A 23,967-nucleotide genomic window follows, 5' to 3' on the forward strand; every position below is an offset into this window, starting at 1 on the left:
GAGGTTCCCAGGCTAGGGGTCCAGTCAGAGCTGTAGCCGCCAGCCTACACCACAGCAACTCGGGATCCGAGCCTTGTCTGTGACCTACACCACCGCTCAAGGCAACGCGGGATCCTTAACCCACTGAACGAGACCAGGGATCAAACCCGAGTCCTCATGGATGCGTCGGGTTTGTTAACCCCTGAGCCATGACAAGAACTCCCGACATCATTTTAACTATAACTGATTAAGATAGAATTGTAAGAGGGAATGCACAAAGACAGTGAAATGCTTCAAACAACTTTATGCCAATATACCTAAATTATATTAGATGAATTAAGTAATTCCTTGACAGACACAAGTTATCAAAATTGGCACAAGAAGAAACAGAGAAATCTGAGTAGTGCTGTATGCCTTATAGAAATTGAATTTGGGGAGTTCCCGTCATGGCACAATGGTTAACGAATCCGACTAGGAACCATGAGGTTGCAGGTTCGATCCCTTGCCTTGCTCAGCGGGTTAAGGATCCGGCGTTGCCATGACCTGTGGTGTAGGTCGTAGACACAGCTGGGATCCTGCATTGCTGTGGCTGTGGTGTAGGCCGGAGGCTACAGCTCCAATTAGACCCCTAGCCTGGGAAACTCCATGTGCCGCAGGAGCAGCCCTAGAAAAGGCAAAAAGACAAAAAAAAAAAAAAAAAAAAAGAAGAAATTGAATTTGTAGTTTTCCCATTAAGAACTCCCCAGAGTTTCACTGGGGAACATCTATCAAATATCTAAGGAAGAAATGACATCATTACACGAACAACTTCAGATAACAGAAGTGAAGAGACTAATTCACAACTCTGAGAGCAAGTGTTTGCCTGATATCAAAACAAGACGAGGGCGTCCTCTCACCACTTCTAACGAAAATTGTACAAGACGCCCAATAGCAGGGCAATAAAGCAAGAAAAGAGAGCAAAGTCTATGCAAACTGGAAAGGCAGAAATAAAATTCTTTAATTGGCTACATAGAAAATGCTGACGAATCTAGAGAAAAGCTAATGGTATCAATGAATCAATTCATCTAGGCTGCAGGATACAAGGTCAATTGCAAAAAAAAATCAAATGCATCTCTACACACTGGCAATGAATCTGGAAAAGGGCCTTTAGAAAACCAAGACAGAGGGCTCTCTGGTGGCTCAACGGCTTAAGAACCTGGCGGTGTTACTGCCGTGGTGAAGGCTCAGTCCCTGGCCTAGAAGGTGCCACATGCCACAGGTGCAGCCAAAAAACAAACAAACAAACAGGCAAAACAGAGACAGAACCCAAAAAGCATAGCCATAAAACTTTGGGTAAATTGCAGCCCCGAATTGATATATCATTAAGAAAACCAAAAGGTTAGGCCAAGGATGAAAAGGAAGCGTTTATAATAAATAGTCTGGGAGAAGACTGACATGGAACATCAAGGACTCTTGCAAGTAAATGTTAAGGAAACATCGCCCCCCTCCCGTGCAAACATGTGCAAGAGACGCGAAGAGACACATCACAAGAGGTGATTCACACTCGAAAAGCTCTCATCCTCCCCAGCATCATCGCTCGGCAGGCAGCACAAGCCAGAAGCATAAAGAGCCAGCGTTATGTCCCCCTGGCGTGGATGAGACGTTGGCAGAGTGACAACAAGGGGAGGCGAGGGTGTGGACGGACCGACAGAACCCTGCAGGCAGGCGGGAACAAGGGCAAAGCCACGAAGGAGAGCTTCTGGAAATCTCTCAAAAAGGCAACACTCACGTATCTTATCACCCGGGAACTACATTCTACGCCTTCACCCACAAGAAACACAGAGGCAGGTCCAAATGAGCAGGTTAACACAAATGCTTAGAGCAGTTTTATTCACAACAGCCCAAGCTGGAAACGCCAATTTCCGCCCCCAGAGGCACGAGTAAGAGACGATGTCTACGAGGGACCCACTCACAGCGAGGAGCTCCCGAGACAGGACGCCTCGCTGAGGCCTTACGACGCCGGAAGGAGCGGCAGCAGACACGCGGGGTTACACACCGTGCGACGCCCTCCGTGCGAAGCCCCAGGACAGGCGGAACCCCCGCCCCGACGGAAAGCGGCGACTCAGGGCCCAGGTGGGATTCGCCGGGAAAGAGCACAAGGGAACTTTTTTGCGGGGACAGAAATGATGTTTTTCGCGGTTGTAACACAGGTACCTGGATCTGTCAACATTCTGCACACTTAAAAGAGGTGTTTGAGTGTTTGGAAGTTGGACCTCAACCAGACATGTTTGGTTCACGTGGCCCGGCTCGCTCTGTCTCTATAGCATTTGCGAATCTCCAGTAACGGGGAGTTTCCCAAGAGGGAGAACGCGTTCTTTTTCAGTAATTTACCCCCTCAAGTCTTCTAGGGTTACTGGAGTCGAAGGACTCAAAACATGCCCTCACGGGCAGGATGCTGTTTTATAACATTTCAAAACTGATCGTTGTTTTCTCGTTTCTCTTTTGGCTGCACCCTTGGCATGCAGAAGCTCCTGGGCCAGGGATCGAACTAGAGCCACAGCAGTGACAAGGCCACGTCCTTAACCTGCTGTGCCCCGAGGGAACTCCAGAACTGGTCATTTTGATTAACGGTCAGATAAAAGAAGCCTGGAGGCGACAACCAACAGTCCTGCTGGACTGGCGCCCCCTGTAACACAGCTGGCCTGCTCCCAGCAGCCCTACCAAAGAGGGCCCACCGTATCTCCTGTTTCTGCACGTGCCCTGCCTGGGTCACTCTCTTCTCTGGCTGCCGAGTGTCTCCTTATCTCTGCAGACCAGTTCGAATGGCGTCTCTTCTTTGAAGCCGTCCCAGACCCCCTGCCTCGCCTCCGCCCCTGCACAACAGGGAAGAGCACTTACCTCGGTGAACCCCGACTTTGGACAACTTCAGGACAGACTTGTTCATCCATCCTCCTCCGGTTTTTAGCACTGCGTCTTACAGGTCAATGCATGGCCAAGGCAATGACAAAGGGAACCAGAGAGCAGGCAAAGGGCAAAGAGCTGGGCTCAAAAAGGACAGAACTGCTCGGGCAGAAAAAGGGCACGGAGCACACCAAGACGGTGGGCCCTGTGCACGAATTAGAGACCCACGGCTACGTGGAGATCTGGCTTCCTGAGCGGGCAGCACAGATAAGCCCCGAAGGCAAAAACTGTGAGGGGCAAGGCCCTCCACTGCCGTTTGTTTCCTGCAACTGCTGAGCGAAGTGGGAAGACGACATCGCCAGGGCAGACAGGGGAGCTGTTTCCAGCAGATCACACCGCTAGACGACAACAAGAACGGCCAAAAGATAGGAGTTCCCTGGTGGCCTAGGAGTTAAGGACTTGGCATTGCCCCTGCTGTGGCGTGGCTTCCACCCCTGGCCCAGGAACTTCTGCCTGTCCCAGGCACAGCCAAGAAAAAAAAAATGTCAATAGCAGTATATAAAGAGGATGAAGGGAGTTCCTGTTGTGGCTCAGGGGAAATGAATCTGACCATGAGGATGCAGGTGCCATCCCTGGCCTTGCTCAGTGGGTTAAGGATCCAGCGTTGCCGTGAGCTGTTGCAGGTTGCAGACACCCCTCGGATCCTGCGTGGCTGTGGCTGTGGCGTAGGGCAGCAGCGACAGCTCCGATTCGACCCTTAGCTGGGGAGCTTCCACGTGCCATGGGAGTGGCCCTAAAAAGATAAAAAATACAATAAATAAATAAAGAGGATAAAGCAAGACAGGTGCCAAGGACACAGATTCGGGGTGTGGTTTTTACTGCCTTGCCCCAGACACTGCAGCGGACACGCAAACCAATGAGATATGCTCATTGTCCTCAAGGAATTAACAGTGTAAGGATGAAAGAGATAGTGTACAAAACACAATTTTGACACGTCAACGTGCGTGCAGCAACAGAGGTGCATGACCACTGAACAACGGAAGCCGAGGGGTGGCTGGCTGGGCCCAACACGACACCACACCTGGGGCAGGTCCTGACTGCTGATGAGGAGCCCACCAGGTGAGGAAAGGGGCACGTTCAAACACGCCCCAGGCCAGGAGGCAGGAGCAGCTGGGAGAAGGGGGGCCACTCCGCAGTTAGGGCTGCCGCCGTGCCAACCACGTGGCCAGGAGTTCACTGGCGGGAGAAGGAGAAGGCCAAAGGAGGGCAGCAAGAGGAGCCTGGAGTTTATCCTAAGGACGACAGGGAGCCCATTCGCAGTTTTAGATAAGAAAGTATCTTTCTCCAACTTGCCTTTAAGAGAGATCAAAATTTGCTACGAAATACTCTTTGCAAAGGAATGAGTAGATACATGACTCTGCTTTAAAAGAGCTGAACTCAGGTGAATTGCAACGGCACAGTCGCCGGAAGACGCCCCTCTTGGGCCTAGCTCCCCACCCCCCCAATCCCTCCAGCTCCGAGTCAGCTGCCCAATCACCGGCTCCCCTCAGGGCAGAGGTGCAGTCCAGCACTGTACCAAAGTGGCAGGGGACAGCCCGCTCCAAAGGCAGCCCCGTCCTTGATTCGGGGACATTCAGACACATGCAGAGCTGCAAGAATGAGGACTCTCTTAGGAGTCTGCGCCTTCCCCCTGACCCACATGCGTCTCGCCCAAATGCACGGGGGTCTTTTTCAAGGGAAGTCCCTCCGGGGGGTCATCCTGAAGGCTTTGGAAGCTCGGAGTGGAGCTGAACTCTTTCCCATAGTGACCGCATTCATAGAGTTTCTCTTCAGTATGAATTTTCTGGTGTTGGAGGAAGTTTGACCTCTGAATAAAGCCCTTCCCACAGTAACTACACACATAGGGCTTTTCTCCAGTGTGAATGATCTGGTGCAGGAGGAGCTTGGAGCTCTGAATGAAAGCTTTCCCACAGTCCTTGCATTCAAAGGGCCTGTCCCCAGTGTGGATCTTCTGGTGCTCGGTGAGGTGGGCTTTCTGGAGAAAAGCCTTCCCACACTCCTTGCACTCGTAGACCCTCTCTCCAGTGTGGATTTTCTGGTGTCGGATAAGGTAGGAACTCAGAAAGAAGGCTTTCCCACACTCGTTACACTCATAGAGCTTCTCTCCAGTGTGAATTCTCTGGTGCTGAGTGAAGTTGGATGTCTGGCTAAACCGCTTCCCACACTCGTTGCACACGTAAGGCCTCTCTCCTGTGTGGATCCGCTGGTGCTGAATCAGCTTTGAGCTCCGGATGAAGGCCTTGCCACACTCGTTGCACTCGAAGGGCCTCTCCCCAGTGTGGATCCTCTGGTGCTCGATGAGGTCTGAGCGGTGGCGGAAGGCCTTCCCGCACTCGCTGCACTCGTACTGCCGCACCTCGGTGTGGATCTGGTAATGCCGGATGAGGCTGGAGCTCCGGATGAAGGACTTGCCGCACTCGTTACACTCGTAGGGCCTTTCTCCCGTGTGAATCCGCTGATGGCGAATGAGCAGGGAGCTCTGGCTGAAGCCTTTCCCACACTCCTTGCACTCGAAGGGCCTCTCCCGGGTGTGAACGCGCTGGTGCCGAGCCAGGTCAGAGCTGTGACAGAAGGCCTTCCCACACTGAGCGCACTTGAGCGGCCTCTCCCCGGCCTGGGGCCTCTGTTCCGGGTGGAGAAGCAAGTCCTGCCCGCACCCGCTGCACGCGGGCAGCCCTTCCCCGCCCGCAGCCCGCCCTCGCTGGTCCCAGCCGGACTCCGGACTAAACGGGAAGCTTCGGCCACAGGCCCGGCGCCGGGCCTCGCCTTCGGCCAGTTCGCTCTCCAGGAGGAGGAGGTCCGAGCTCAGGCCGGGGTCTCCGCCCGCCGCGCGGCCCACCTGCGCTGCCGGGGCCGCTTGCATCTCCCCACGGGGAGGGGCCGCCTGCTGGCCACGCCCCTCCTGGGGGCGGCAGCTCCGCAGGCCCCGCCCTTCCAGGCTTCCCAACAGGCCCCGGATTCGGGGTTCCGCGCCCCCAGCAAATGCGGGGGCCGCGAGCTCCCTCACGGTCAGGGCTTCTGACATCGTCTTGGGCAGGTTCCCATGCTCAGCAGCTCAGGCTCCAGCGTGTCCCCGTCTAGTCACCAGTCGGAATCTGAAAGAGATGAGAGTGAGATTACCCCCCCTTCGTTAACAGGACTCTAGCGGAACACGGGACAGAGGAAGGCCTTCCCTCTGCCCACAAGTGACCCGCCACAGCCAGCCTCTCCCCCTGGCGGCCTGCTGCTGGCCCCAGGGGACAGACGGGCCGGGTGGCAGATGGGGAGGGAGAAGGCCTGGACTCCACGCAAAAATCAAGACTTATCGCCAAAGAAGCACAACCGTCTCCCGCCGTCCCTTGCGTCCTCCGTCCCTCCTTCCCCATGGGCGGGCTCTGGCATCATCCTGGTTTGGGTGATGTTACAGTATCTTCGTCCCCACTCCCCTGGCCCTTTCTTCGTCCGTCTTGCGTGGGAAAACCGCAGATCGGGAAGCGTCAGCTGGCTTCCCGACCTGCGTCTGCATCCCGGCTGGGTTCGCTCCACGTTTATAACCACGCGCCTGATGGGGCCCCGAGAGCTGCCAGCATTTCCACACTAATTCTCCTGTAAGACCATCTCCCTGTTTTTCCTCTTTTCTCAAACGTCCAACACCCCCTCCTCCCTCTCAGCTGTGGCCTTGCACCTTCTTTCAGTGAGAAGATAGAGCCAGGAGACAGAACACCCCCCTCTCCCCTGCATTGACCAACTGTGTCTGTGCCCACGCACACCCTCCCTCCTGATGTCATAGCCCTTGATCCAATCGAAGGTGAGCAGCTTCACCTGTGCACTAAAACCCACCTCTGCCCATAGAGAAATCGAATTGGCATGTTCCCAGCAGCACTATTCACAATTTCTCAGGAGTTCCCATCGTGGCGCAGTGGAAACGAATCCGACTAGGAACCGGAGGTTGCAGGTTGGTATCCCTGGCCTCGCTCAGTGGGTTAAGGATCCGGCGTTGTTGCGAGCTGTGGTGTAGGTGGTAGATTCCACCTGGATCCTGTGTTGCTGTGGCTGTGGTGGAGGCCTGGCAGCTGTAGCTCCAATTCGACCCCTAGCCTGGAAACCTCCATATGCCGTGGCTGCAGCCCTGAAAAGCAAACACACACCCTCCCAAACCTCCAGCATCCATCAACAGAAGAAAGGGGCAACTGAGGCGCCTTCCAAGGGGTAACTGCGGGCAGCCCTGCGCAAAAGCACAGGTGAGCCTCCCAGACGTAACGCTAGCAGGGTCCACGTGTGTCATCCTGCTCATATCAAGTTCAAAACAAAGCCAGTTCGTGGGGAGCACCAAGAGAGCAGTGGTCTTCAGGGAGCTCATGGCTGGCAGGGGTGCCTTGGGTTCCAGCGCTCTGCACGGCGGGCAGTGTCCCACAGGTATGTTTGCTTTGGAAAAGCTGGTGACAATTCTTTTTTTTTAAGCTGGTGGCGATTTAACCTTCAACTCCCTTTTTCAAAGAAATGCCTCCCTCCAGTTCTGGAATTCTCCCACTGGACACTTTTTCGGGTGGAACCACCAAGGTCATGCCATCTCCCTGCATCTCTCTACTGCACCACAAGCTACCTACCACCACCCAACACCACAGCACAAGCTCAGCAGCAGGAAATGGCACCTGCCATCTCGCCTTGCCCAGGTTTCAAGTCCAGCCTGCGAGGGCTGGGACCCCTGCTGAGGGTCACACAGGCGTCAGCCAGCTCTGGGTCAAACTCATTCAGGTTATTGGCAGAGCTCAGCTCCTGGCACTCACAGAACTGTCCCTGATTATTTGCTGGTGGCCCCTTGGGAACACCTGCATCTTCCCCGACTTCTCTTCTGCCACCAGCTGCAGGAAACTCTGCTTTCCAAGGGCTCCCTGGCTTAGCTCCACCTATGTCAACTGACTAGGACCTTAATTACATGAGAACCACCCCCCGCCGCCCAGAAGCTGCAGGTGTGCATACATTGGGCGACAGAAACCTTGGACCTCTGCCCACCACACCCCAGCTAACTTCTGGTCAATGGTGTAACCCAGGGTTCCCTGCCTCCATGTGGGGCTACTCTGAAGGATCACCCCAGCCCTAGAGCTCCTGGGATGTGCCTTGGCCTGTTTCAACCCCAATCCTGCCCCCCTTACAGGAGTCACCTGCCAGCTGTCCCTAGATGTGCACCAGTGGGAAGCAGACCGACTGCTCTGCAGCCACAAGAGAGGGTGCCCTCCAAGACCCACGTCCAGCCTGGCTGCCGAGGACAAGGACATGCCCCTGAGAACAGAGCTGGGCGGAGGGGAGCCACCCTGAGCGCAGGGGTGCAGTGTAACCAGGCAGCAAGGACCCTTCTTCCGCCTGGCAGGCCCTCTCCCAGCAGGATTTTTCTCCTGGGGCTACAGCAGCAGGTGCCTGCGCATATTAACCGCCTACATTTCCATGGCCCAGCAGCTCCGCCTCCAAGGCGAACCGTCCCCTGTTATAAATGTGAGTGGAATCAGTCATTTTGTTTTTATTCATTAGGTACCCACTTTTTATTGAAATAGAAGTCACACGCCATAAAGCTCACCATGTTAAAGCACACAACTCTGCTTTCTGGAGCATTCCTGCGGTTGTCGAACCTCCCCCACTACCGAATCGACTCCAGAGCACTTCCACGACCCCATCGCGGGTCTGCTCCTTGGCACTGCACCCGGGCCACCTGTGCTGGGACAGGCTCCCTCCACTGTATGAAACACCTCCGTGGACTTTCCACTCTGCGTCAACACTCCACGGCCGGTAGTGGGAGGTCAGGATAACGCTGCCTGGAACGTTCCTGTATTTGTCTTCCGACAACGGAGTGCTCGTCTCTGCTGGGTCCTGGGACTTGGCTTCAGTAGCCGCCAGTTCAGGCCGCCTCTGCAGACCGCCCTGGGCACCACGGCGGCTGTGGACCAGCAGCTGCTGGGGTGTGGGGCTCTCCCCTGCCTGGGGCGGCGGGGGTTGGGGGGTATCTGTGCAGCCATCCTGCTCCTTTGCTGGGTGGAGGAGCTGGCATTTGGGGAAGCCAGGGCGTGGGCTGCTCGTGCGACGGTGTGAAGATGCACGGGTGCCGGGAGAAAGCCACAGCCAGGGGCCCCAGCTCTGGGCTCTGGGCTGGAGGCGGAAACAGGAGGCTGGGACGGGGCCAGGGCAGCCAGGGGGGAGGACGGCGGCAGAGGCTCCCTCAGAGAAACTCCCGTGGACACACAGGTAGCAGCACGTGACTAAGTTTCCTCAAGTCCCAAGGTAGGCGATTCCAGCCAGGGAGACAGGAACAGAGGGGACATGTGGGGGCCGCCTGCCTCCTACCCTCCCGCCCAGCCCAGCCCACACGCTCAGGGCAGCAGAGCCTCCCCGTGACACGGAAGCTGAGAAAGCAAGTTTCTTGTTGAATCTGTTGCAGCAAAATGAACCCATGCTTCAATAAGGCTGTGAAAAGACAACCTGACTTTTCAGATGCAACGCTCCCGGTGAGCAAAGAGAAACTGAATCCGCACACCAACAACGGACAGTAAGAACGAGAAGCGGACCACGAGCCCGCGCGAGGCGGTCTCCCCACGCGAGATGCAGCCCGGCCCTGACCCCGCTGCCTGGTGCCGCTCACCGAGCAGGCTCTTCCAAGCTAAAGGCCCGCTACCTTGGTTTAAAAAAACCTTCCTCCCGCTTATAAAAATTAATTTAAGTAGTTATTTTTGCAAGGCAGAAAGGTAAATTATGCTAGTCGAGGAAAACTTAAAAAAATAAAACTACCTTTAACCCCACCACTCAGATCACCAGACATTTCCCGTCAGCATTTTTTCTGCTCCAATATACGATGAAATCAGGACCATGCTACTGTCTCATATCCTGTCTTACTTTACTTTTATATCTTGTTCTTAGTGATTAAAACATAAGATACACACTGTAAACCTATTTCAAGTGTAGCCAAAATACAGACGATGAAAACCCTCAGCAAGAGAGACCAACAGCCGTTCAGTTTACACGCAGCATCCCGACCTCCGCTTCACACACACGACTGACTGTACACGTGACCTTCAAACACAAACATGGATCACACTGTACCTGTCCGCCTGCAATACTTCCCTCGCTTACACGCTGTCCCGCTTTCTGCAAGTTCATTCACCCAGGCGCCCTGGTGCTGAGGGCACGGCCCTCGCTGGTACCGGGTCCCTGCTGCCCGGCAGGTGCTGGAGGGAGCACTCAGCCCGGTGCTCCCTGAAGTACTGTGCCCACTCCTCTTCCCCAAGAGGCCGGAGGAGTAGCCAAGGGGGAGGTGTGGGAGCACCACCAGGCATGCACGCCCAACCCCCTCCCCAGGGTGCAAGTTCTGCTCCTCTGATCCAGCAGCAGTGGGGGCAGGGCACCCCCACCCCAGGGGAGACTGTGGCAACTCAGCGCCCCCCACCAGCAGGCAGGGCTGCAGAACTGGCACTCAGCTTGAGAAACCCAGTCACTCCAGCCCCTCCAACTACAACCAGTGCCGCAGCTGCCCAGCCACAGGCAGCTCCAGCCTCGTGAGGCAGCCACCCTCTTGCTACTTCCTCTGTTACTAAGACCCCTCAGCCAATCAGCCCGGGAGCTCAGGGTCAGATCCAGGTTTGTCTGCCTCCAGTGTCCATTTCTCGCTGTCAATGACTTTTTTGGGTTTTTTTAGAGGCTCATCTGCAGCACATGGAAGCTCCCAGGTTAGGGGCTGAATCAGAACTGCAGCTGCTGGGCTAGGCCACAGCCATAGCAGATCAAGTCACATCTGCAACCTACACTACGGCTTAGAGCAACGCCAGATTCTTAACCCAAAGAGCAAGGCCAGGGATCGAACCCTCATCCTCATGGATACCAGTCAGGTTCCTTACCGCTAAGCCACAATGGGAACTCCAAAGATTTTTTTTTTTCCTTTGCCAAGCATGATGTTACTTTTACAGGCTATTTTGCTTAGATCAGCTAGGATTAGTATTACGAAAGTAATGTTTTAAATCTTTTTTTTTTTTTTTTTTGGTCTTTTGTCTTTTTAGGGCCACACTCACAGCATAAGGGGTTTCCAGGCTAGGGGTCGAATCAGAGCTACAGCTGCAGGCCTACACCACAGCCGCAGCCATGCCAGATCCGAACTGTGTCTGCGACCTACACTACCACTCACGGCAACGCCGGATCCTTAGCCCACTGAGCGAGGCCAGGGATCGAACCTGAAACCTCATGGTTCCTACTCAGATTCGGTTCCACTGTGCCATGATGGGAACTCCTAAATCTTGTTATTTTTCTAAATTAAAAAAAGGGAGGATAGCCTATTGGTTTTTTGTTTTGGAGGTGATATTTTCTGATTCTTTTTGTTTGTTTGTTTTTGTCTCTTGAGGGCTGCACCCGAGGCATATGGAGGTTCCTAAGCTAGGGGTTGAATCGGAGCTGTAGCTGCCCACCTACACCATAGCCACAGCAATGTCTAAGTTCCAGGCTGCCTCTGCGACCTCGACCACAGCTCATGGGAACATTGGATCCTTAACCCACTGAGCAGCGAGGCTGGGGACCAAACCCGCAACCTCAGGGTTACCAGTCAGATTTGTTTCCCCTGTGCCACGACAGTAACTCCTGATTCTTTTGTTTAAAATGACTGTCATACCACCTGAAAAAAATATCCTGCATCTGTTTACAAGAACATAGCTTTAAAAATGTGTGCCTTTTCATGATTCCCCTAACTTTTTTTAACTTTAGAGGAAGTGTTAAAAATTAAAATGCCTTGCTTTGAATAATATCAATCTGAAAATCAGCAATCTCTGTTTCTGCTTAGCTTCTTTTTCTTCAGTGAATTCAAGCGAAATTAAATTGATACTCTTTCATTTAAAGAAATCTGGAGGAAATGACCAAAGGAAGTAAAAATACACCAGATTTCCGGCTCCAAGTCATCTGGGGCTAACAGAGCCCACCCCTCTGTTATGAGAGAGAGCACGTGCTAGACAAAATACAACATGAAATGGTCTATATACACATTTGATGCTGAGAGCTGGGGTGGCCCCCTGTGCTGGGCAGGAAGTGGGAGCTTAACCTGGGAGTGGGGACCCGTGAGCAGCCTGTGAGTGGCTGAGATGGGGGCTGGGGGGTGCCCACTGCAGGCACCAGAAGCTGCACAGCCGTGCTGGTGAACAGGCAGTATGGCCTCAGGCTTGCAAGTTAGCCAGTCGCTGTGTGCTGCCTACAGCCTGAAGCAAGGAAGCAGGAAGGACTGGCGAGCTTCACCCTTGGGGACAAGGGGAAGAGTAACAGGGCACCCAAGTGAGACCAGCCGAGAGCTCCGGGAGGCCCTGCGCTCCCGCCAGCGCAGTGGTGAAGGAACCCAGGACAGTGTGTGCTGTTTGTCTCCTTCCGTCCTCCTCACAGCCACCGCGAGGCTCAGGGTGGTGACGTGCTCCAGGCCGAGCCCGCGGCTGGCCGCTGTCTCCCCCCAGCCCAGCCCGCAGCCATCTGGGGTTTGCTCCCAGGGTCAACGGCCTCCTTTCCTGACAAGTTCAGCGTCCTTTCCGCAGTCATCCTCCACAACCCGGGGCAGCGCTGGACACGTCTGACGGCCGTTCTGGGTCAGCTGCCTCCCTGAGCACACTTCCATCCCGGGCTCATGAACGGTGTCCAGGCCTTCTCAGCTCAGCCCTCTCTCGCTATCATCCCCATCACCCCAGGAGAGGCTGGAGCCATGAGATTAGCCTCGTGAAAAAAACAGAGCAGCCCCCCCCCAACTTCTCTCTGTATCTCCCCTAAGAGAAGTATTAAGATACTCTTAAAATATTACACCGACCACAGAGGCAAAAGTCCCGCCTCTGTGGACAGAAACAAGGCAGCGCCTGAAGACTCTGTTAGGCTGGCGGCTCTCAGATCCTAGGTGGGCAGAAGACATTCCCGCCGTTCATCGGGAGTGGACCTCAGGGCAAAGAGGTGCTGCAGCATGAGTGCCACAGATAAACAGCTGAGTTCAAAGCTGGCCTCCAGCTAACATTCCTGGAAACCACAGGCATGCTACTCAGGCCCTAAGAATCCCGTGCCCATGAGGCAGCCACTGGAGTAAGACGTCCAGGACATCGCAGAGATGGCCCCTGGGACTTTCAGAGAAAGGGAACCTTCAGGAAAAGGTTAGGACAGCGCAGCCACATCACCGCTCCTCACCTGCGAACCCCCTGCCGGGCCCAGCGTTGGAGGGAGTTCCACCAACACTTTCACCCCACCAGGGCAGAGGTGCCGGCTCTGCACCTCCGCCAGCGAAAACAGGCTCAAGGGCCCGGTCACGTTCCTTGCATCGTCTGGAGAGCTCCCTTGGGCTTCAGGGGAGAGGAGACAGGCTTAGAGCAAAACTGTAGCACTGCCCGAACCTGCACCCTTCACCCCCACCCCCAGGCCACCTCAGAGGGGCTACTAGGCTAGAGCACTGCGACACAAACGCTGAAGCCAGACTCTACGCGCAGCCCCTGGAGCCGGGGAGCTGGGTATTTACCCACACGAGGTTCCTTGGGGAGAAAAGCTGTGGGCCACGGGCCAGACTGCAGCCCTGCGGGGGCGGCCGTGACCGCTGCGAGGGGCCGGGCTCACCGAGGCCCAGGCTCCGGGACACCCGTGCGGAGCAGGCCGCGCTCAGCCCGCCTGCTCGCCCGCCCGGAGGCCCTTGCCGCCCCCGCCTGCGGCCCGGAACGCGCCACTCACCCGGCGCCCAGCGGCGAGAGGACGGCACGCACCCTGCACGCGGAGCGCCAACCGCCCGCCCCGCAGGCCAGCCGACAAAGCCCGCACGGCCGTCCGCACGCCGCGGCCGGAAGTCGACCCGAGGGCCCGCCCGAGGAGCTTCCGGTGCCGCTCTAGGCGCGCAGGGCCGGCCGGCCTCTCGGTGGTGCGAACTTCCGGGCAGACTTCCGGGCGGGCCCGCGCGCCACCCGTCCTCCAGGTGTGAATGGCTGCGAGGGGCCTGGCTTCCGGCGAGCTGCAAATGGCGACCGCAAAAGGCAGGTGCCCAGCCACTAACTTCGGGCTCTGGGCCGAGGGCCGCTCCCCTGAGAAGAGGCCAGTTTGGAGGCCGCGGCAGGCAGCGTTTCCCGCCCTGCTGGTCTCCGGGGTGGCGCTCACTGCGATCCCAGGAGGGTCGGCTAACATCTTCCTTTTACAGACCAGGGATTGAAGCAGGACAGGTCAGGTCATTTACTCGAGGTCGGCTAACGAGTGGCCTGGCCCACCGCTTCGAGGGCCACGCCCCTGCCTTGGCTGTGCGGTTGGTCCTGCGGGCGCAGATGTGGCCTCGGGGGACAGTCGCTTATCTCTGCCACCTCCCCGGTGGAAGAGCAGGCGTCCAATTACCAACCCCAGCCCCGAGCAGGTGATTGCGCTCTGGGGGATTTCGGAGAGCCCCGTGGGTTCGTAACCGCTCAGCCAGAGCAGGGGCTCCCCACTTAATTCTTTTCGATGTGGTGAGTCGCTATTCCTGGTAAGATAAACAATTTACCCTTGCACACATTGCCTTGTCATCGAAATAGTGTCTGTGGAGTTCTCACTGTGGCGCAAAGGGACAGGTGGTGTTTCTGCAGCGCCAGGACACAGGTTCCATCCCCAGCCTAGCACGGTGGTTAAGGCATCTGGCCCTTGCCACAGCTTCGGTGTGCCCGGATCTAACCCCTAGCCCAGGAACTCCATATGCCTCAGGGCGGCCGAAAAGGGGGTGGCGGATCTATTTGGAGTTCCTGTTGCGGCTTCGTGGGATAAGGACCAGACGTAGTCTCTGTGAGGATGTGGTTAGATCCCTGGCCTGGCTCCGTGGGTTAAGGATCTGGTGTTGCTATGGCTGTGGTGTTGCAGCCAGAATCCAGGTTCTCGTTTACGGAGCTGAAGACTGAACTGGGAGAACATACTCACACAGGCAAAAGACTTTATCACAGGAAAGAAAAGAGCTCCCAGCAGAAACCCTGGGAGGGGAGAAAGAGTCCCCTTTTCTCTTGTCTTACGGAGGTTTTTATCTTTAAGGATGGGGGTGCCGGTGTGGGCCTCCACACCATGCCTTTTCCCATGACCTTGTCCAGTCACCCATGTCAGGCCTTACCCAGTAGGGCTCTGAGAGATGGATATGCCCCTTGAGTTTGACGGCTGCTTTGTTCTTCTTTCCCTAGACTGGGAGTTGCCGTTCCTCTCATTCCTTCCCCATCAGTCAGGGGTGCCTGAGAGATGACGTCCACCCAGACGTAAAGCAGATGGTTTTTCTATGGGAAGCAAGGCCCGTGAGAACGTTCTTTCCTGGAACTCCCAAATCATGGACATTAGTCAACAGCCATGCCACAGCCTACCCGGACATACTATGTTCATGTAGAGTCATGTATTCATCTCCAGCTGTAGAAAAGAATATATCAAAGCCCATGTTTCTACACTGACTACCAGAGTTATTGTTCTGCCTCAGTGTAGACCAACAGCTTAACTCCACTTCAACCCCTAGCCTGGGGGACGTCCATAGGCTGCGGGTGCAGCAAGGAAAAAAGGACAAAGAAATAGCGTCTTGAGAACACTGGCTTGAGATGGGAAGAAATCAGGGCTGCAGGGCCGTAGGGGGAGGTGTGTGTCTGCTCCACTACACAGCAGCAGCGACGTAAGCATCAGAAATTAGGCAGGAAGGTTACAGAGACACCCTCCCATCCCCATTTAAGACTGGAAATAGGATGAAGTTGAAGGGAAGGGGTGAGAGCAGAGCTGGGCCCCTTCCAGCCGTCACCACAGGCCTGGGGCTGCACCCCGGCGGGAGGCTGCTCACTGGGACCCCTGGGTTCTGACCAACAGGAGGGCAGCCCAGCCTGCCCCTAACTCCACAGGGCCAGTGGGCGCTGTCCAGCGGGGCCTCCACTGGGGGCTGCCACCTGGCTGGAGGAAACAGGGCGAGCTCTCAAAACTGTAAGTGCTCCCTCTCGAGCCCACCAGAGGCTTCCTAGGGTTTCATGGTCTCCCTCGCAGGCCTCTCTGCTGTGTTTGCTATCATGACAGGGCCACTTACCATTGCCCGCCATGGTCCTTCGGGAGTTAATGCCAGACAGCTGCCTCGGAGACACTGGCTCTCTGCTGATGGAGCCAGGCTGGGGGGAGCCTGTCCCTGTGGGAATGTATAAAGGCCACCCAGGGGGACCAGCCATCCTGCCTCAGAGTCCCCCTGAGGAGGAGCCAGCTGTCTGCTCCCTCCCTGAGTTGCGCAGTAGACCCAAGTCCACGTCCGGGTTGTGATAACTATTCAGCCGGCCAGCAAGGCTTTTGAAGCAAAACGGTCTAACTGGAGTTGGAGAAGGACAGCATCCAGAAACACCAGTTCCGTAGGGGGTGAGCTGCAAGGAACAAGCAAGAAGCTCATACACTATGCATCGCCAGGAGTTCCCATCGTGGCACAGCGGAAATGAATCTGACTAGGAACCATGAGGTTTCAGGTTCGATCCCTGGCCTCAATCAGCAGGTTAAGGATCTGGCGTTGCCATGAGTTGTGGTGAAGGTTGCAGACGCGGCTCGGATCTGGTGGTGGTGTAGGCCAGCAGCTGTAGCTCCGATTAGACCCCTAGCCTGGGAACCTCCATATGCCATGGGTATGGCCCTAAAGAGACCAAAAAAAAAAAAAAAAAAAAAAAACATCGCCAAAGAGGGTCACTGGGCCCTGAGCATGTGCTCTCAACACCCCCACTCCACCCTTCTGCACAGCATTGAAAGCTTCCTGGAGGAGAAGGCCCCTTACAGAGGCCTGAGGGGAGGGAAGTCTGTCTAAGCAAAACATGGACAAAATGTATCTGCTGCAAATTACAAGAAGCTGATGAAAGATCAAAGAAGAACTAACTAAATGGAGACATGTTATCATGTTCACGGACTGGAGGATTCAACTTTTCCCCAAATTAATTTAAAGGTTTAATGCAATTCCTATCAAAATTCAAAAAAGAATGTTGGCAGAAACAGGTAAGCTTATTCTGAAATTTATACTGACAAGAGAGCAGGAGGTCTGGCTTGCGAGTGGCCACTTCTCTGTTGCGTGTGGGGAAAGAATAAATTTAAAGTGGGTGATGTTGAGAAGGGCAAGAAGATTCTTGTTGGGAAGTGTCCTCAGTGCTGTACCGTGGAGGAGGAAGGCAAGCACAAGACTGGCTCCAACCTCCATGGTCTGGTTGGACTGAAGACGGGCCAGCCTCCTTGGATTCACTCACCCGAGGAGAGGAGACGCTGGCGGAGACGTGGACAATCCCGCAAAGGACCTCCCTGGAACAAAAATGCTCTTTGCTGCCCTTAGGAAGCGGGGAGAAGGGAAGACGTGGTAGCTTATCTCAAGAAAGCTCCTGATGAGAACAGAGTGCCGTCGTGGCTCAGTGGTCACGAACCCAACTGGTATCCATGAGCATGTGGGTTCAAGTCTTGGCCTTGCTCAGTGGGTTAAGGAACTGGCATTGCCGGGAGCTGTGGTGTAGGTCGCAGACACAGCTCGGATCTGGCGTTGCTGTGGCTGTGGTGTAGGCCGGCAGCTACAGCTCTGAATAGACCCCTTGCCTGGGTATGGCCCTCAAGAAAAGACAAAACAAAACCCTGTAGGCGATTGGTTTTATATATAGATTTCTAGAACTCGTTTTATTAATATGTTTAAATACTGAGAAGATCCCTTTACGGTCTCAGAACAGAGCAAGATTCACCTGCGTTTCAAGCTCTGTTCACTAACCTGTTAAGGCAAGAGTGGAGGATAAATTGACACCGTCCCCTGTATCTTTTTGGTCTTAATGATGCTAATTTCATTAAAAGTTCTCTGTGTCTAAATAACTGCCTTTTGGGAGTTCCCTTCATGGCTCAGCGGTAACGAGCCCAACTAGCATCCATGACTCAGGTTCGATGCGTTGCCTCAATCAGTGGGTTAAGGATCTGGCATTGCCATGAGCTGTGGTTTAGGTCAAAGACGTGGCTTGGATCCCCAGTTGCTGCGGCTGTGGTGGCTGTGGTGTAGGCCAGCAGCTGCATTCGACCCCTAGCCTGGGAACTTCCATATGCTGAAGGTGAAGGTAGGTCGCCGACGCGGCTTGGATCTGGTATTGTGGTGGCTGTGGTGTAGGCCAGCGGCTACGGCTCTGATTGGCCCCCTAGCCTGGGAACCTCCATATGCCGCGGGTGTGACCCTAAAATAAAAAAATAAAAATAAAAACTGTAGAACTACTGAGTATGTGTGATTAGTAATGGTGCTTTGGCCAGCTCATTGGAAGGTTTAAAGCAGAGGAGAACAGATTTGTAAATTCTCTGATCATAAGGCTTAATAATTAGGAGAAATTATGTGGATAGGCCCTAGAATAGCTTTCAGAATTCTTTTTTCTTTTTTTTGTCTGCCCCTCAGCATAAGGAGTTCCCCAGCCGGGGATCAGTCCCAACCGCAGCTGCAACCAAAGCCACACCTGCAGCAACGCTGGGTCCCTAACCCACTGCTGGGGGCTGGGGAGGGAACCTGTGTCCCATTGCTCCCAAGATGCGTTGGATCCCCTTGCCCCACAGGAAGTTTGGAGCGGGAACTCCGAAACTTCTTGAACGAGAAGAATACAGTGGGAAGATCATCACCTGATGTCAAGACCTACGGCGGGCCCCTTGTGGCTCCGCGGGTTACGAACCCGACTCGTGTCCATGAGGATGCGGGTTCCAACCCTGGCCTATCCCGCGTGGCCGCGAGCCGCGGTGTCCGTCCCAGTTGGGCCGGGGCGGGGCCGTGGAGCGACCCGGGAGGAAGAACGGGAAAGGGGCGGGGCCTGAGGGCGGGGCGGGGCGGGGCCCGCGAAGACAAAGAGGGGAGCGCCCTGCGCCCCGCAGCGCGCGGGCTGGGTCCGCCCAGTTCGGGGCTCCCCGCGTCAGGCTTGGGGGGCGCGCCCCGCCTGGCGGGCTCTGGGCTCCGCTCCAGCGATGCGCACCGCTCCGGCGCCTCTGGACCGCGGAGCCCGGCCGCGGCAGCCTCTCCCCAGGTAGGCCGGCGGGGTGGTGGACCTCTCCGCCCGGCCCGGGGGCGCCCCGCCAGCTCCCCAGCCTTATCTCAGGTTGACCCGCGCGCCCTGGTGTTCACGTTAACGCAGAGCGTCGGTGTACCCGGGACCCGCCTCGTAGCGGGTGCCGCTGAAGGCCGGGGCTGGTTCGGAGCCCCGGGCCCACCGCCCTCCCCTGCCGGCTGTCCTCTCCCCAGCCCGCCCTGTCGCGAGGGACCGGGAACCGGCATCCTAGCCACCTGGCCTCGGCTGAGCGCGTCTGCCGCCAGGGCCTGGGCTCCTCGCCTCCCAGAAGATCTTTACTCAGAGGCGGCTCCCCCGCCCCCCCGGGGCCTCCCTGAGGCTGAGGAGGACCTTTCACCGAGGACAGTGGCAGGGAGCAGGTTGGGGGGATGGAGGGTGGAGAGAAATGAGGCCAGGTTGACTTGAGGGTGTCCTCAGGGGTCCCACAGCTGTCTGTCCCACACACCTGCTAGGAGCCCTGTGTCTCCCTGACCTTAAACTCCCCCTCCGGGCCCTGCTGTGGTCACCCCCTGGGCAGCACCAGTGTTGTTTCAGGGCCTGCTGACCTTTGGGGACGTGGCTACGCACTTCTCCCAGGAAGAAGGGGCACGTCTGGACCTGGGAGAGGGCGTTTAGAGAGGTGATGCTGGAGACTCGCAGGAACCCGGCCTCCTCAGGTGTGGTGTCTCAGCCCCCAGCTGTCCCTCCTCCCCACGCCCAGCCCCCATTCAGAACTGGGGAAGATCCCAGAGGGGCCTGACTGGCTGTGACTGGGAGACCAGAGCTGGGACATTCTGCTCCCAGGCCCAGGCGACCGGGGGCAGGGAGGGCTCTCCCGCACTTTGTTGTCCTGGGAGTGGAGCGGCCTCTCTCTCAGCTGCAGACCTCACTTGAGTCCACATCCCTCCTGGCTCCCTGTCCCTCAGCCGCCCTGTTTCCAAGCCTGCATCCTAAGGCCTACTCACCTCACAGTCCCAGGTTTCCTCTGGGGCAGGGAAGCTTGTGCTCACTCCTTTCCTCTCTGGCAGGAGTCCCAGGATCCAAACCAGATCCAGCCTCCCTGCTGGAGCAAGGAAAGCAGCCCTGGGGCTTGGACCTGTGGGGGGCCCAGGAAGGAGAGACCCCGGGAGGCCCTGGCACAGGTGACTGAGGGGAGCCATGGGCTCAGGCTGTTCAGTATGTACGGTCAGTATATGCAGCTGGAGTTGTGAGCAGCTGAACAGGACAGCCACAGAGTCCTAGTGCACTCTCGTTGGTTCATCCTGTGTGGTCACCCAGGTAATGGGCACCTACCCTGTGGCAAACAGGCAGCCAGGTAGCAGTTAAGGAGTAAAGGCTGCGGTTGTTGCCTCCCCGTCATTACAGGTTGCGGGAGGCTTTCTGGGAGCCAGCACTGTGCCAGGCGCTTTACAAATTGTGCCTCACTTTCCCCCCAGCAACCCAATGGGATGAGCTATCAAAACCCTCAACTGCAAGGAACCCAACCACCCTTGCCAAAGTTGGGGGGCTCTTGGCTCAAGCTGTGAAAGTTAGGGGTGGGGTTCTCAGTGCTATGGGCCTCAGGCACAGGGGTGAAAGCCAGAATATTTCACATTGCTGGGCCCGACATCCAGCTTCCTAGGTAGGTCATGGCCCGCTGGTGACCAAAGCACAATGGGGACCCATCTGCCCCCCCCAAAGGGAACCTTCTCTACTTCTCACCACACTTCTGACAGCAAATGTGTGTGTCTTGGGGGGGGTTGTGTTCCCACACCAACCAGCTCGCCAGAGCAGGAGCAGCACGAGGGACGGGATTGTTTCTCCACCGCAGTTGGCGTGGGCATGTCCGGCCATCTCCACGACGAGCGGGTCGCCCTGGTCTGCCTGCTCGGGCCAGCATCACCCGGTGGCCTGCGGATCGGGCGTGGCAGTGGCACTTCCCTGGACAGACGGATGCTCTGAAAGCCCGTTTTCAAGGGCATCCAGATTTTAAAACTTCAAACGTAGGTCGTGGGCTTTGTTTTCAGCACAGGTGTGTTCTAAATGCCTTCGAGGTCCGAAGGGGCTACGGGGCTTTCGGGTCGACTTTGATCACGCAGCAGCCCTGAGCACCTGGTCGCAACTCTAGACTTCATTTGGTTCTGGCGCTGTTTTCAGATGCTGATTTGCCGCAGCGGGATGGGATGTTTCCATCTTAGGCCGCTCGGCCCTGGTGCTCCTGTAGCACCGAAGGCTTTACTCGCTCAGCTTCACGTTCCTGTAAGCTGCCTTTTGGGTTATGTCGGGCAAGGTGAAACATTAAGAATGTGCCTTTCGTTTGAACTGTTCTTTTTTCAGCCACTGTTCTTAACTTTACAGAGTAAGGTTGCGTAGTAGGGATGTCTTCTGTAAATAATCACAGGAAAACAACTCACACCCATGGTGGTGAAGGTGAGGGACACGAAGTGCGTCAGGCCAGTGGTCCTCAAACACACAGGAGGAGATGAAAGTTTGTTGGCAAAGGCTGCCTGAGCTTCGGGGGAAGGGCACTGTGCCCGGGATCTCCCACTGACCCCTTGGCATTCCTGGATGCCCCCCACCCTGAGGCTGAGGGTCCCCGTGCACAGTGAGGCTCTAAATGTGCTCCGACATTCCATAAGCTAATTACGAAGCAACCCGTGACCATTGAGGAAATATAAAAAATGCAAATATAAAAGTAAAACATAACAGGGAGTGTTATCTTGGAGTCCTCTTATTTTGGCTCTTTAGGAACCCTTAGGCCGCCAGGGAAAATGGCCATGGAAAGGGGGTGTGGGATTTGGGTACCCCCGTGGCCACAGTGTTTTCATCCAGGCTATCTAGACTCAAAGCTTTAAGTAGAGAAAACGTCCCCAAACAAAAGAAACATGTGATCTCAATCCTGAAAGACCTTCTTGCAAACTAAGAAAAACAAGAGAGCTCTCGAGGGCTAACCTCAGAGGCACTGTGCGAACATCGAGAACAGACACGTACGCCACTGAGAGAGAAGTCAGTGAGACTCAGATTCAACGACAAAAACCGTAACGCTTTCTGCATGTGCTTCCTTAACACGTCATCGTCATCTTTTTTTGGGGGGGAGTCTTTTTAGGGCTGTACCCCTGGCATGTGGTTCCCAGGCTAGGGGACACAGCCACAGCAATGCCAGATCACAGCCACATCTACAACCTACACCACAGCTCACGGCAACGCCAGATCCTTAACCCACTGAGGGAGGCCAGGCATCAAACCCACAACCTCATGGTTCCTAGTCGGATTCGTTTCTGCTGCGCCACGACGGGAACTCCAGTTCGGGTTTTTTCATCAATGCTCTTTGTTAAGTTGAGGAAGTTCCCTTTTATTCCTAGTTTGAGTGTTCTTATCATGAAAGGGTGTTAGAGTTTGTCAAATGCTTTATCTGTATCAACTAAAATGATAGTGTGTTGGAGTTACCTTCGTGGTGCAGTGGTTAACCAATCTGACTAGGAACCATGACGTTGCGGGTTCGATCCCTGGCCTTGCTCAGTGGGTTGAGGATCCAGCGTTGCCGTGAGCTGTGGTGTAGCTCGCAGACACGGCTCGGATCCCGCGTTGCTGTGGCTCTGGTGTAGGCCGGTGGCTACAGCTCCGATTCGACCCCTTGCTGGGAACTCCATATGCCGCAGGAGCAGCCCAAGAAATGGCAAAAAGACAAAAATAAATAAATAAATAAATAAAATAGAATGATAGTGTATTTTTTCCTTTGTTCTATTAATGTGGTGTATTACATTGATTTTTCTTTTCATTTTTGGCCACCCCTAAGCTTCCTGGCCCAGAGATCAGATGCAAGCTGCAGTTTCAACCTAAGTGGGATCCTTAACCCACTGTGCAGGACCAGCCATTAAACCTTCGTCCCAGCGCTGCCAAGATGCCGCTGATCCCACTGTACCACAGCAGGAATTCCTACATTTATTCTTTTGAATATTGGACCATCTCTTGAATTTTAGAAATAAATCCCATTTAAGCATAGTGTATAATCCTTACTGTGCTGCTTGATTCCTTTTTTTTTTTTTTTTTTCCCTCTTAGGGCCGCACCTGTGGCATATGGAGGTTCCCAGGCTAGAGGTCGAAATGGAGCTGCAGCTGCCAGCCCACACCACAGCCACAGCAACGTGGGAACCAAGCTGAGTCTGCGACCTACCCCTCGGCTCACAGCAACGCTGGATCCTTAACCCACTGATCGAGGCCATGGATCGAACCCGCATCCTTGTGGATCCTAGCCAGGTTTGTTAAGTGCTAAGCCAGGAAGGGAACTCCTGTTTGATTCCCTTTACTATTTTTTTTTTTTCTTCCTGGCAGCACCTGCAGAATATGAAAGTTCTCTGGCCAGGGGTCAAATCCGTGCAGAAATGCGGCAGTGACAACACCAGATCCTATCACCTCCTGCCACCTGAGAACTTCAGCGCTCCTGTCCTGAGGTCGAATTTCTTCTTCATCAGTGAAACCTCAATTTGGTTCTTAAGCTTTCAAAACCGACTACATGAGGCTCACTTTAGGGAGGAAAGTCTCGTGTTCTTTTTTTCCTTTTTTGGGGGGGGGGGGCTGCAGTTGCGGCACATGGAAGTTCCCAGGCTAGGGTAGAATGGGAGCAGCTGCTGACCTACACCACAGCCGCAGCAACAGGGGGTCCGAGCGGCATCTTCGACCCACACCACAGCTCAGCTCACTGAGCAAGGCCAGGGATCAACCCGAATCCTCATGGACATTAGTCGGGGTCCTTAGGGCTGAGCCACCACGGGAACTCCATGGAGTATGTTTTGTCTTTTTAATGTCCTCCGGTAGAGTATCAGAGTTGCAACTGCTTCTCACAAACACGCGGTTTTTGACCTAGGAAAGCAATGAGGAGTCGAAGCTCCCGCATTCTTACCGGTTGTTGGCTCTGCCGCTACTCCTCCCCGACAGCCCGCGGCGTTTCAGAGATGTGCGGCTTCTCCGCCCTGCCATCGCCCCCTCCGTTCCCGAGCCTCCGCTGTGTGAAGGCGAAGTCCGGGTCCGCGTGGGGAGGGGTCGGGGACGCACGGAGCCGGCGAGAACTACACTTCCCAGGATGCTGCGCGGCCCT

General features: G+C 55.4%; 1 protein-coding gene and 1 long non-coding RNA gene across 10 annotated transcripts; one reads left to right on the forward strand and one right to left on the reverse strand.

Moving 5' to 3' along the window:
- Nucleotides 1,814-23,945, reverse strand: ZNF623 (zinc finger protein 623). Of its 6 annotated transcripts, XR_002343665.1 has the most exons (3): nucleotides 23,773-23,945; nucleotides 20,651-21,257; nucleotides 19,564-19,956 (listed from the first exon to the last, which is right to left on the reverse strand). XR_002343665.1 is itself a non-coding variant. In XM_021090510.1 (2 exons), the coding sequence occupies exon 2, from the start codon at nucleotides 5,942-5,944 to the stop codon at nucleotides 4,529-4,531; it is 1,416 nt and encodes a 471-aa protein (XP_020946169.1). In that variant the 5' UTR covers nucleotides 5,945-6,014; nucleotides 23,773-23,938; the 3' UTR covers nucleotides 1,814-4,528. The 6 variants fall into 6 exon arrangements, 5 of the variants coding, with proteins under 5 accessions (XP_020946169.1, XP_020946167.1, XP_020946166.1 ...); XM_021090510.1 differs by lacking the exons at nucleotides 19,564-19,956; nucleotides 20,651-21,257 and adding an exon at nucleotides 1,814-6,014 and having other exon boundaries at nucleotides 23,773-23,938; XM_021090508.1 differs by lacking the exons at nucleotides 19,564-19,956; nucleotides 20,651-21,257; nucleotides 23,773-23,945 and adding exons at nucleotides 1,814-6,014; nucleotides 13,632-13,722.
- LOC102165528 lies at nucleotides 13,795-22,888 on the forward strand. Of its 4 annotated transcripts, XR_002343674.1 has the most exons (7): nucleotides 13,795-14,078; nucleotides 15,048-18,872; nucleotides 19,449-19,570; nucleotides 19,922-20,035; nucleotides 20,704-20,875; nucleotides 21,030-21,131; nucleotides 22,669-22,888. It is a non-coding gene; the product is annotated as an uncharacterized LOC102165528 (long non-coding RNA). The 4 variants fall into 4 exon arrangements; XR_002343673.1 differs by having other exon boundaries at nucleotides 20,704-21,162; XR_002343676.1 differs by lacking the exon at nucleotides 21,030-21,131 and having other exon boundaries at nucleotides 20,704-20,904.

Source organism: Sus scrofa, chromosome 4 (assembly GCF_000003025.6).
Source record: "Sus scrofa isolate TJ Tabasco breed Duroc chromosome 4, Sscrofa11.1, whole genome shotgun sequence".
NCBI lineage: Eukaryota > Metazoa > Chordata > Mammalia > Artiodactyla > Suidae > Sus > Sus scrofa.